Here is a 14605-nt window from a genome sequence, read left to right on the forward strand (position 1 = left end):
AATGTTCTTGATTAGGCGATAAATTAAAATAAGGGCAAGCTTATGGTATGAGATGTTGTAACACTTGAAATTCTTTGTGAGAGTGAGTGTCTTTGTAAATTTGTCCCTTATGTTGTATTGTAAATATAGTGATTTTGGGACTTTCTTTCTTGTGAGGACACATGAATTAGGAAGGATTGGTAAAATTGAGTAAGTTGAGCATATGTAGTGGACTAGTGCTTTTGAGTCATTTCTTGAGGCTAACACTTGTCACTTGATTATTTTGAAACTCCCTTGCACATTCTTGAAGTTGTTCTTAAATGAGGGAGTTATTCGGGTAAGATGCACATACTTGAGCCTAATTGTTAGTACCAACCAAATCCATAAGTATGGTGCTTAATTGGAGAATGTGATTTCTAAAAAAAATAGCAATACTACTTGTGTTTTAAATGGTAAAGCCTCATGGAAGTGTTGGTTTTGATTTGCTTGAGGACAAGCAAAAGCTTTAAGTTGGGGGTGTTGATGAGTGGTGATTTTACCACTCATTCTAGTCTCTTTTCTTTAGCTTTTATGTCCTTTACCTATAATATGAGGTCGTTTATGGTATGTATTGTTAGATTTTCAGGCAAATGATGCCATGAAGTGATTTGAATTCAATTGGAGTGGAATTGAGCAAAAAAAGGGTGAAAACCATGCAAAACTCCCCTGTGATTCTGCATCTGCGGAAGGTTGGTCGTAGAAGCGACTTCGCTTCTGTGTGAGAAGTCCCGCATCTGCGAAAATGGGCGACCTTGTAAGATACCACATCTGCGGTTGGATTACCGCATCTGCGGTTGCGCATCTGCGCTTGGAATACCGCATCTGCAGTGGAAAAGATTATTCGACATTTCGCTTCTGCGATAGGCTCTCCGCATCTGCGGTACCGCACTTGCGAGTATTCTTCTGCAGGTTCGGTCAACGGGCATCACAACTGGGCAAATTAGGCATTTCACATGTTCTCATTCCAAAACCCACAAATACTCGACCTAGCAGATCTTTTGGAGGATCTTTGGCATATTTGCAGTTCTTAGACTTAGAGAGAACAAGTTTGGAAGCTAGGGTTAACACACACACTTGGTCTTGAAGATTTGAAGCTTGTGGTTAGGAGTAGCAAATGAGCGGGTCGGGTCGTATATGGTTCGGGTTGGAAACGGGTAATGAAAAAACGGATCAATTATTCGACCCGACCCATATTTAATACGGATAAAAAACGGGTTAACCAGCGGATAATATGGGTTACCCATATTATCCATGACTTCTTGTATATGATCACTTTTGGGAGAATTCTTAGTCTCTCTAACTTGAGAAACCCCCAATTTGAAGCTTTACCAATGTAAAAGTTAGACTCACTGGTTATCCATTTTCTAAATGGATAATATGGTTCTTATCCATATTTGACTCGTTATTAAAAAGTTCATTATCCAACCAATTTTTTAGTGGATAATATGGGTGGTTAACTGTTTTCTTTGAACCATTTTGCCACCCCTACTTGTGGTTAAGGATTTCTTACCTATTTATGTTTATTTCTTCATTTCTTTGCTTCGTAAATATTTAAGTGTGTACTATTTATTTCCAACACTTGAATCTTGTTTATGGAAATATTCATAGTTAAAGTTTGGATTAAATACCTTGTTGTGCTTATGTATTGAATGATTTTCATTTATTTATGAAGTGAGTTATTGTTACTTTAATTATTCTTGTTCTTTAATGTTTCCAAAGGGATTAGCTAACCCTAGGACTCGCCCATTAACTCCGAATTAATTTTGGAAAAGATAATTTTGGGGTTGGGAAAGATTAATTAACAAGAACTTGAGGCATTAACCATCATTTTATAGATTCTACCTAGGGATAGGATTGAACTACTTGTAGCCATATCCAGGAGTGCTTAATCTCTTAATTGTTTTAGGGATACTTCAATTAGGAAGTCTTGTTAGTCTTTGGAAGAAGGAAATATAGAATTATTACCCGTGGCTAATTAACATAAACTCGCTCATAATTATAAAATCATGAAATACATTGAATCGTTATTTGAGTGTAATTCCCGATGCATCCATACTTGTAGCCATTGATCATTTTACTTGCTTTCTAGGTTAGTTTACATTTCCGCATTTAGGTATATATATTTTCTCAAACCAATTCTAAGTGTTTGGCATTGCGCGATAAGTGATAGTTCTCTTCCATTCCTAATCGCCTATATATTGTTATCTGTGGGATTCGACCCCGACTCATAGTTGGGTAAATTATATTGCATGCGACCGTGTCCATTTATTTTTTAATAGTGGATTTGGACGTCATCGGTTGGTGATGTGACTATCCAACTTGTACCTAGGAAAGAAAATAAGAAGGTTGATTATTTAACTGCCATAGCTTCATAGTTAACCCTGCCTGATCAAGCACAAGTTACTATTTGCCAAAAAGGGATAGTACCGCTGCTAAATGAGGGTGAAGGTGAAGAAAATGAACTCGAGCATCTGGTCGCTATTTCTGAAGCTGAGAAGGAAGAATGGCAATAACCCATTATCGACTACTTAAGCTATCGGATACTTCCAGAAAATTCGAGGAGAAAAACTAAAATTCGTCGTCGTGCACCTCTATTTCTTCACTATAAATATACCCTATAAAGGAGATCATTCTAGAGAGTATTGTTGCGATTCTTAGGGGAAGATGAAGCATACCAAGCATTGTAAGAAGCACATTTTAGGGTATGTGCGTCACATTAGTCTGGACCACAGCTCCAATTCCATATAAAAGGGATGGTATATTATTGGCCAATGTGGTAAAAGATTGCTCGGACTATGCTCGAAGATGCAAGGCTTGCCAGTTCAATACAAATTTTATTCATCAGCCTCCAGAAGTGTTGCACCCGACTGTTGCATCCTTGTCGCATGACGATTGGGGATTGGATGTTGGACTACTGCCAAAATCCTCTGGTGGGCACTTGTAACATCTTGGCCGCAACTGACTACTTCCTAAAATGGGCTGAAGTCGTTGCCCTCGAGGAAGTAAAGAAGGAGAATGTTGCAAACTTCATCCGAGTGAGTATCATCTATCGCTTTGGCATTCCTTGTTACATAATATTAGATAATGGCAAGCTATTAGACAACAAGTTGATGAACAAGATTTGTGATCTCTTTTTCTTCAAGCAACATAACTCTTCTATGTACAATGTTGTCGGCCTAGCCGAGGCATTCAATAAGACTATATGCAACTTGTTCAAGAAGGTTGTTTCCAAATACAAACTAGATTGGCATGATCGTATGGAAGAAGCTTTGTGGGTGTACAACTCACCGCACACCGATACAAGCAACTCCTTAGTCACTTGTCTATGGAATCGAAGCCGTTTTTCCACTCGAGCGTCAAATACCTTAATTACGATTAGCTATCCATGAAGGGATCGAAGGAGGAACACATAATAAGAACACCAAGGAAACGATGCAAACAAACACAAGTGATGTAAATGAAAGACAACAACAAGAATCACGTCCGAGGTACCGCCTCGTATCTCATTTGACAATCACAATCACAATATTTCCTTATATCACCACGGGAGCCTTATATTTAGTTTTGATATTCATTTTCCCGAAATAGGTACTCGCATTTTAACCCACCTTATCACACCGCTTGGCTTCAAGTAGTAGCCCCTACTAGCAAACCGTGTATCAAGCCCACCTTATCTCATTGCATGCGTAACAACCCAAATCCTTATACCACTGCATGTGTATCAATATCACATGTCACGACCTGAATTTCCCACCCTCGGGAGTCGTGATGGCGCCTACTCGTAGTAGCTAGGCAAGCCAATTTAATTACCTTTCCGTTAATAAACAAATCTTTTAACAATTTGTGGCAACAATATAAAACAACAAAATTAAATAATAGCGGAAGTCTTAATTATAGAAACTGAATAAAACACGGAGTAGTCAATATAAGCCTCTACCCAAGACTGGTGTCACAATGCTCACGAACTACTAAGAATATCTAAATACAAGGGCCTGAAAGATCACATAAGCTGTTTGTCTCGAATACGAAGAGGCAACAGTCTAAAAGAGAGAATAAGAGAGAGACGCCGGGCCTGCGGACGCCTGCAAGGCTACCTCGGGTCTCACGATACTGAAAGCCTGCTCCCGTGCTAAAGCTGCTACTGCTGCTCGAAAGCTGGACCTGTGCAAAAAATGCACAGAGTGTAGCATCAGCACAGCCGACCCCATGTGCTGGTAAGTGTCTAGCCTAACCCCGGCAAAATAGTGACGAGGCTAGACCAGACTATCACATAAACCTGTGCAATTTCATATATATATATATATATATATACAGCGGAATCGAAATACAAAATAGATAAACAATATGGGAGGGGAAACATGCTGTGGGGAGTATAACAATTTCCAAATAAGAGTCGTCCTGTAATAAGCAATACATCACAGCTCAATAATAGATAATGAAACAAAATTCAACCAGTGCACGGCATCACCCTTCGTGCTTTTACTCTCGTCCTCACCAAGCAATAACATGTGCACGGCATCACCCTTTGTGCTTTTACTCTCATTCCTCACATATATCAATAAAATCGACACGGAATGGTACATCGTGCGGCATGGCATGACCCTCCGTGCTTTAACACTCTTTCTCATAGTAAGCAACAATGCACGGCATCACCCTTCGTGCTTTACACTCTTTCCTTACCATAAACAAACAGTGCACGACATCACCCTTCGTGCTTTAACACTCTTCCTCACCCAATCAGCAATCACAAACAAGGGCAAGGGAATAAATGAACAATAACGAAAATCCCGGCAAGGGAACATAAACAACAACTAGAAACCCGGCAAGGGTACAATATCAGTACCCAACAACGTCCCGTCAAGGGAAATAATCATTAATTCTTTTCTTTCTTTCACTTTCATCTCATAGTTCACATTATCTCTTGAGCCCATGCTCCAAAGAGTGACTTATCTCATATACCTTCACAATTTGCATTTCAACCCGAGCCAATGCTCCACGAGGTTTCAAGATCACAATTCCTTTCACAAGGTCTTTACAACATATAGAAGTCATCATTTAAGCATGGAAGGCATAACAACAACCAACTATTCACAAATTAGGACTCACGGACATGCTAGACACCAATGTATAGATACTCGTCACCATGCCTATACATCGTACTCAACAATTAGCAAGTTACAAGTAAGACTCAACTCCTATTCCCTCAAGCTAGGGTTAAACCAAACACTTACCTCAAGGCCTTCAATTCAACTCAAGCCTCAACTATGGCTTTACCTCGAAGTTCCACCTCCAACCCGCTCGAATCTAGTCACAAATTACTTAATTACATTAATAAACACTAAATGAATCAATTTGAATGCATAAAAATGAATTTCCAAAATTTTTCCCAAAAATTCCAAAATCGCCCCCGGGCCCACATGGTCAAAACCCGAGGTTCGAACCATAACCCGGTTACCCATTCCCCCACGAACTCAAATATGCAATTTGTTTCAAAATCGGACCTCAAATTGAGGTCCAAATCCCCAATTTATAGAAAACCTAGGTTCTACCCGAAATCCTCAATTTCACCCATGAAAATCATTGATTTAAGTTGAAAACATGTTAAATGATGTTAAAGATTGAAAGAAATGAGTAAAACCCAACTTACAAATGATTTAGGATGAAGCTTGTTCTTGAAAAATCGCCCAAGGAGTTGTGTTTTGAAAGTGGGGTGAAAAATTGTCTAAAATTCGACTAAGTATAAAATATGCAGGTTGCAGATGTGGGAATTGTGAACTGGGGTTCGCAATTGCGAACCCCGACCTGCTACTTTGGGAATTGCAAACAAAAATTCGCATTTGCGAACAATGGCATACTTGGGGACTTCGCATTTGCGAACAAAGGTGTCGCATTTGCGAAAGTCCCAGCTTTCGCATTTGCGATGCTGTGATCGCATTTGCGATCCCTGTGCAATGTGAGCACCTTCGCATTTGCGAAGGATTTTTCGCATTTGCCAACTCGCAAAATGCGAAGCCTGCAGGTCAGATCACACCAGCAATTTTCCAAGTTCAAAAATGCACTCCGTGGCCTATCCAAAACTCACCCGAGCCCTCGGGGCTCCAAACCAAATATACACACAACCTCAAAAACATCCTTCAGACTTACTCGCGCGATCTAATCGTCAAAATAACATCATATACATCGAATTAAGCCTCAAAACTCATGATTTCTTCCAAATTTTCATAAAACATCAATTTTTCCATTTTAAGTCCGAAATACGTCAAACGACGTCCAATTTCAACCAAACTTCACAGAAAGTGCTTAGACCATATATAAGACTTGTACTGGGCGCCGGAACCAAAATACGGGCCCGATACCACAGTCTTTTAATCAAATTTCATTTCCAATTTCCTTAATAATTTCAGAAAAATAATTTTACTCAAAAATTCATTTCTCGGGCTTGGGACCTCGGAATTCGATTCCGGGCATACGCCCGAGTCCCATATTTTTCCACGGACCCTCCGGGACCGTCAAATCACGGGTCAAGGTTTGTTGACCCAAAATGTTGATCGAAGTCAAATATATTCATATTAATATCAAAATTTAGCATTTTTCACACAGAATTCATATTTAAGCTTTCCGGCTATGCGTCCGGACTGCGCACGCAAATCGAGCCCAAATGAGGTTTTCAAGGCCTCAGAAGTACGGAATGAATAAGAAAACAGGTAATGACCCTTTGGGTCGTCACATCACAACTCGCACCTCAAGTGCCCACATACCACAACTTGCCAAAAGAATCAAGAATAACAATATTTCAACAATATATAGCCCATGGCTCAACCACAATGTGTACAAGAGTCTCAACAATAGCAAGTCAGAGTGAATAGCTTAGTAAGAATAGTATTTCAACCATTTACAACTTTGCCTCAATGTGATCATGACTTTTACAACTTCAACACCAAAGCTCCACAATAAAATATTCCTAGAAATAACAACTTTATGTAAGGTAATTCAACAGTCAAATAATTAACAAATCTGTAACTTCAACTAAGCATGTAAGGGAAAATAACAAGTAAGAGATGGGACAAGTATTAACAATGTCAAATAAAGCATATGAGGATGGAGCAACGATCATGGATATAACATGTTATGACAATTCGATTAAAGGCATGAAAGAACCTACATAGCTTAAACCGATCAATTACCACATATAGCCAGTGTACCACTCGTTACCTTGCGTACACGACTTTCACGTACCACAAATAACACAAAACAACTCCAATCCTAAGGAGTAATGTCAGACTCCGAACGGCTCGAATCTAGCCAAAATAACTATATACCATAAATACAAACCATAGGTAACTATTTCGGATAATAAAGATGCAATCTTTAAAGAAAATCAAAACGTCAACTCAAAAAGTAAACCCCGAGCCCGCGTCTCGAAACCCGATGAAATATACAAAATTCAAACACCCGTTCAATAACGAATCCAACCATACTAATATTATTCAATTCCAACCTCAAGTCGACCTTCAAATCCTCAAAATATAGCTTATGAAGTTTTCACAAATTTCCCCAATTTTTCCCAAATCAAAACACTAATTAAATTGTAAACAATGATGAATCCATGTATAATAATCAAACTCGAGTTAAATTAACTTACCCCGATCAATTCTTTGAAAATATCTCTCAAAATCGCCCAAAATCGAGCGTTCTAACTCAAACTATGGATAATGAAATAAAACCCTCGATTTCTCTATTTCAGCCTAGCGATTATTGCTGCTGCGACCAATCTGCCGCCCATGGGACTCCACACCTATGGGAAAGCCATCGCAGGTGCGGCTACCACTAAGGCCCAGAGACCTCTAGTCCTGCGGACCAAATTCGCTCATGCAGTCTCGTTTCTGTGGACAAAATCTCGCTTCTGCGGTTGCCCGATTGCACCTGCCATTCTGAGGTAGTAGACCAAACTCTGCTTCTGTGGTCGAGCACATGTGCATGGACTCTGCTCCTGCTGTCACAGCCCACCAATGCCCAAACCTCTTCTACGACCCTATGGCCGCTTCTGTAGTACCGCACCTGCGGCCAAAACCACGCAGGTGCGATCACACTAGAACCTTCAAGATTTAGCAATTTCCTTAAGTCCAAACTAAATTCGATATGTATCTGAATCATACCCGAGGCTCCGGGGCTCCAACGAAACATGCCAACACATCCCAAAACAACAATTTTTTACACCCCTTGTTTTCGTACGTGAAAGTATGCCATATGTAAATATGTAAGCTCAAAAAGGATGAAATATAAAGTTTGGGAATAATTTGATTTATCTTACGGAAAAATCAAGTTACGATTTGCCTTGTAATGAGCTATTTTGAGAAATTAAATTCGTAAGCTTTATGATGTTATTTTGGGACATATCTCATACCAAAATGAAGGTCTTGGAACATAGTTTCCAACGGTCCAGACCATTTATTGATAGACATCGGGGTAGAGAAATATGAATTTTTAAAGTAAGGTCAGCAAGTCACGTTGCCGCACCTCGGAGAAACAGGCAGGTGCGACGCAGTTTTCTCCCAATATATTGAGACTTACATGGATATCATAATATGGAATTGAATCCCTACGTGTCTAGTTTCTAACTCTACAAACCGTTTGCCAAGCAGATATCGGAGTAGAGAGATACATGTGTCCAAAGTGGCACTGCTCAAGCTTCCAAGCAGGCAGCTTACCCACCTGCTTGGAGAATTGAGGCGGTGGTCTTATCCCCTTATATCTCCTCAACAATACAGATGTTACTCACACAAAACCACTCTCAAGATCTCCAAAATCATCCCTAACATATATCAAGATCACAATAACAAAACTCAAGGAAACAACAACTCAAATCATCATCAAAGACGTTAAAGACTACAAGAGAATGCTTCTATGATGTTGTGGTGTGATTGAGGGATAGTGTGAGCTAAGCTGAGAAAGGGTTTCGAGTTGTAGCTTCTTTACAAGGTATGTATAACATCTTCTTAATTGTTCATAATGTTAATCTTGTGTTGGTTGTGTTGTTTGAGTGAAAAACCATAAGATAGCACTTGAAAGAACATGGGATATGGTTGTCTTTTTGGTTGGACTGTTTTGTGGATAAATATATGGTTTGTAGTGGCTGGAAATTGTGAGAAATAATTTGATAATGTTGTGTCTCCTGTTTTTAAGCTTTCCTATGTGTTAATTAAGTTGATTGTAGAATAAAAGATGAAAAAACAAGTGATTGACGATAAAAATTAAGGTGCTAGACGTATGGGGCTGTTTTGGAAGGCATTTTGTGGATGTTTGAAACTAAAAATAATATGGTACATATAAGTATGATGTTCTGAAGGTTGTAAACTCATTTATTGAATAACAGTTGGATTCAATTTATATCTTGTTATGAGTAAAAACAAGCTTGCCGCTCAATATGATTGTTAAGATAATCGGAGAAACTCATTTTGGATTATATTGTTGTTGTTGCTATTGTTGGTTATAGTTGTTGTTGTTGGGTTGTTGATGTCTCTTAGTGGTCTTTGGGATGTATTAAAAATAGGGGAGTTGCTGCCCGATTTTCCTTAAGTCATACGACTAGCAAACTATGATAGTACGACATTATATGTTAACGGCAATATTATTTTACTTGTTGTAGATGCAAGAAGTTGTGTTGAGCTTGGTTGAGTAATAAGGAAGATATCATATAGGTATGTTAAGGCTAATCCTTCTTTCTTTTGGCATGATCCAAGGAACGATACTTAAATGTAATGCTATTCTATAAAAGATTCTACTCTTAGAAGTTAAGGATGTCTACGTTATTCATTCCTATGAAATGTAATTCAAAGCATGTCTAAGTATGTTCCTAAGTCTCTATTGAGACGTACGATAAAGATGTTAACGTTCGTAATATAGAAATACATGCATCTTCATGCATATTCATTTACCACCGTGCTACGGCCAGTTGGGCAGTCATGCATATTCATTTACCACCATGCTAAGGCCGGTCGGGCAGTTACCAACGATTGTGCAGTTATGTACCATTTTTACCACCGTTTGGGAAGTCATGCATATTCATTTACCACCATAATACGGTCAGTTGGGCAGTTACACATTTACAATCGAGCTACAGTTGGTCGGGCGGTCATGCATTTACCACTGCGCTACGGCCGGTCGGGAAGTTACCACTGATCAGTTGGGCAGTCACGCATCATGTGATATTGATAATAGAAATAGTCTCAAAGAGAAGCATTATATATGCAAGTATGATAAGTATGCATATACGGTGACACTTCAGAGATTCAGGTTGATTCTTATATGTCTTTAATTAATGTTGACTTATTGTTACGTTTCAGTTCTTCCTTAGATACTCAGTACATTATTTGTACTGACGTCCTTTTGTTGGGGACGCTACATTCATGTCTGCAGGTATAGATAATCAGCTTGGCAATCCCTCATAGTAGATGAGGTCAGTATTCAACGAACGATCAGTAAGACTCCACCTCATTCGGAGTGCAGCCGAGTCTATAAGTTATCGTGTTAGAGTTTTTCTACAGACTTATGGGTAGGCCGGTACCCTGTCCCATTTGATGTCATACATTAGAAGTTGTGGCCATGTTGGCCCATGATAGTTACAAAGAAAAAAAAATGAACGAGTTACAAAGTGGTTCGCTCGGGCCAGTATGGCGCCGGGTGCCAGCCACGCCTCCCCAGGTTTGGGGCGTGACATAATCGAACCTACTCAAGGCCAAAAATCACATCAAAGGACATCGATTCTACGAATCTCAACCCAATCCACACCAATTGAAACCATGAACCTCCAACTTCCAAACGAATGTCGATTTATACCAAAGCAACTTTAACTGACCTCAAATTTTGCACCCGAGTCATAACTGACACAACATACTTATTCCAACCTCTGGAATTGGAATATAACCCCAATATCAATAAAGTCAACTCTTGGTCAAACTTCTCAACCTTCCAAACCTTCAACTTTCTAAATTTCGCCAATTCCAGCCAAAATGGCCTACTGACCTCCAAATCAATACTCGAAAAGGCTCCGAAGTCCAAAATCACCATACGAAGCTACCAGAACCATCAAAGCTCCATTTCCGAGTTGTCTACACAAATGTCAAACTCTGGTCAACTCTTTCAACTTAAGCTTCCAACTTTTGGACTGTGTGACCCATTTCACTTTGAAACTCACCTGAGACCAAACCAACTGCCCCTGTAAGTCACTTAACCACAATATAACATAGAGGAGGTAAAAAATTGGGGAACGAGGCTAAAATACTCAAAACGATTGGGCAGGTCATTACATCGTCCCTCTCTTAAAACAAACATTCATCCTCGAACGAGTATAGTGACATACTTAAAGTGGTGAAAAGATGAGGATAACGGCTACACATATCATGATTGATCTCCCAAGTCGCCTCCTCAATTGGTTTAATCCTCCACTAAACCTTCACTGACGCAATGTTCTTTGACCTCAACTTTCGGACCTGCCTGTCCAAAATGGCCACCAGCTTCTCAATATAAGTCAAATCCCTGTCCAATCAGCTGCTCTAAGAATAGGTAGTCACCAACGGTATAAAATGAGCCGACTGGGTCAACCTATCCCATATCACCCATACAACGTTAAATTTCTTCTGAGTCCGTTGGATCCCAACAACAAAGTCCATGGTAACTCGCTCCCATTTCCACTCGAGAATCACAAGTCTCTAAAGCAAACCTCCTGGCGTCTACTGCTTATACTTTACCTGCAAACAATTTTGGCTTCGAGCTACGTATTCCACTATGTCTTTCTTCATTATCCTCAACCAATAATGCTGCCTCAAATCCTGATCCATCTTAGTGGCACCTGGATGAATAGAGTACCATAAACTATGGGCCTTCTTAAGAATCAACTCTCGTAATCGATCCACATTGGGTACACATAATCGACCATGCATCCAAAACACACTGTCATCTCCAATAGAAACCTCATTGGCATCGCCGTGCTGTATCGTGTCCATAAGGACAAGCAAATGGGGGTCGTCATACTGACGCTCTCTGATGTGATCATATAAAGAAGACTGAGAAACAATACAATCAAGAACCTTAGTGGGCTCCGAAACATCCATTCTAACAAACTAGTTGGTCAAGGCCTGAACATCCAATGCTAATGGCCTGTCCGCTACCGGTAGATATGCTAAACTGCCCAAGCTCCCTGCCTTTCGACTCAAGGCATTTGCCGCTACATTGGCCTTCCCAAGATAATATAGAATGGTGATATCATAGTCTGTAAGAAACTCTAACCACCTCCGCTACCACAAATTACGATCCTTCTGTTTGAATATGTGTTAGAGACTCCGGTGGTAGGTATAGACCTAACAAGGGATGACGCCAAATCTTCAAGGCATGAACAATAGCTGCCAATTCCAAATCATAGACTGGATAATTCTTCTCGTGGACCTTCAACTAGTGAGACGCGTAGGCAATCACCCTACCTTCTTGCATCAACATCATGTCAAGGCCAACACATGACACAATATAGTACATAGTGTAAGACCCCGAACCCGTAGGAAATACTAACACTGGGCTGTAGAAAAAGTTGTCTTGAGCTTTTGAAAGCTCTCCTCACATTCCTCGAATAATAAGAAAGGAGCACCCTTCTAGGATAATCTTCTCATAGGTGCAGCAATAGATGAAAAACCCTCTATGAAATAGCGGTAACACCTGGCCAATCTAAAAAAAAACTCTAGACCGTGGAAGCTGAAGAAGGTCTGGGCCAACTCTACGTTGCTTCAATCTTATTTGGATCTGCCTTGATCCCCTCACTCGACACCACATGCCCCAAAAACGCCACTAAATCAAGCCAGAATTCACACTTTGAAAATTTTGCATACAACTTCTTCTCTCTCAAGGTCCGGAGCACGATCCTCAGGTGCTGCTCGTGATCCTCTAGACTGCAAGAATACACAAAATGTCGTCAATAAGCACAATGACGAATGAGGCAACATATGGCTGAAATACGCTGTTCATTAGGTTCATAAATGCTATTGGGGATTTGGTGTCACGCCCCAAAACCGAGGGGCGCGACCGGCACTCGACCGGGTAGCCCTAGTCAAGCGGACCTGGGTGCCTTTCCTATCCCACGTGCTACACTGTGTTTTCAGTACTCATTAATCAAAGGGAATAGCCATTTATAATTAAAACACCTTTTTACGAATTACACATAACATACATGGTTACTTAGCGAGGTTTACAAGTTATACTGCCCATATACAAAATACATAAGTACATAACCCACTTTTCCTGTCTACGGAGCCTCTAAGGATACAAAAGAGTTTTATAACACTTGCCGGTAACAAGGCTCCGGCTATAGCTTACACAAATACCAAAAATAAGACTCCGGGGAGAAAAGCGGCATGAGCCACGCAGGGCCCCGAGAGGAAAGGGGCTCACCAATTCAGCTGACGGGAAGTGAAGGAGTGCTACTGTCGATGGACTGGAGTACCTGCTATAGATCCACCTACAATCATAACACAAATGTAGCGCCCCCAACAAAAGGCACGTCAGTACATTTGAATTGTACTGGTATGTATGAACAAACTTTACCCCAAGTAAACTCAAACAATACACAAGTAACGAACAGTAATAGAATCAACAATCAAATGCACATGAAAGGAACAACCAAAGCCAAACAAGTTTCACAATCTCTCCTTTTCCCCTTTCAACATTATTTCATCACATCAATGATTTCACAACTTTCACATATGTTCATTTCAATAGTGATTTCGATCACTTTTCCATCCTTATTACCTCGGCCACCCTTATTACCTCGGCCACCCTTATCACCACAACAAACACCTTATTACTTCGTGTTGCGGCGCGCAACCCGATCCCACCGAACAATCACATTTCACACAACAACAACAACAAATCACAAAGAATTTTCATAACCATCAATACCATTTCCATCATATACAACAGCCCGCATACAATTTAGGTTACAACGATAATTGCCCACGACAAGTCACATACGATATTCCCATAGTTGTTTCAATTGCATCAATCACGATTTCTTTCCATCATTTGTTACACAACTTTTACCACATAAACACATTCACACACACACACTTGGTTTGTTGCCATTTACTTACACCATTATATCGGGAGACTTAACCGACAACGTTCAAGGAATATCAATCACAAGAATTCACAAATAGTCCACATAGGTAACACATACCAAATGCTCGTACACCAAACAAGGTGACTTTAAAAAGGTCAAAGTTAGCCATACATACCTGGAGTCGAATTTCCCTTTTTAACTTCTACTTTCAATTCACCAAACAACCTAGTACTGTCAATCTAGTTCACATCTTAACACATATTTCTTAGAATTGAAGTTCATAAATACAATTCGAACTTATTTAGGTTATCAACCGCCCCTTTTGCAAGTTTATACTCCTACCCAATTCTTTTTACTAGATTTTAGGTATTAAAGAACACGCATGTATGTTTTTGACTTTAATTTTCAAGAATCAATGCATGAGAATCCCCTTTTTGTTTAAATCTGAAAACCAATGAAAAAGGGCTGGGTATTTTACCTGCAAGA

The 14605-nt window shown here is 39.9% G+C and overlaps 1 protein-coding gene across 1 annotated transcript; it reads left to right on the top strand.

Annotated features, from left to right (window-relative positions):
* Positions 1-2903: 2903 nt before the first annotated feature.
* Positions 2904-3407, top strand: LOC109238615. The gene has a single exon (XM_019405103.1). It carries the CDS (start codon positions 2904-2906, stop codon positions 3405-3407), a length of 504 nt encoding a protein of 167 aa, XP_019260648.1.
* The last annotated feature ends 11198 nt before the right edge of the window (positions 3408-14605 follow it).

The sequence above is a fragment of the Nicotiana attenuata genome, unplaced genomic scaffold (genome assembly GCF_001879085.1).
Source record: "Nicotiana attenuata strain UT unplaced genomic scaffold, NIATTr2, whole genome shotgun sequence".
NCBI classification, from domain to species: domain Eukaryota; kingdom Viridiplantae; phylum Streptophyta; class Magnoliopsida; order Solanales; family Solanaceae; genus Nicotiana; species Nicotiana attenuata.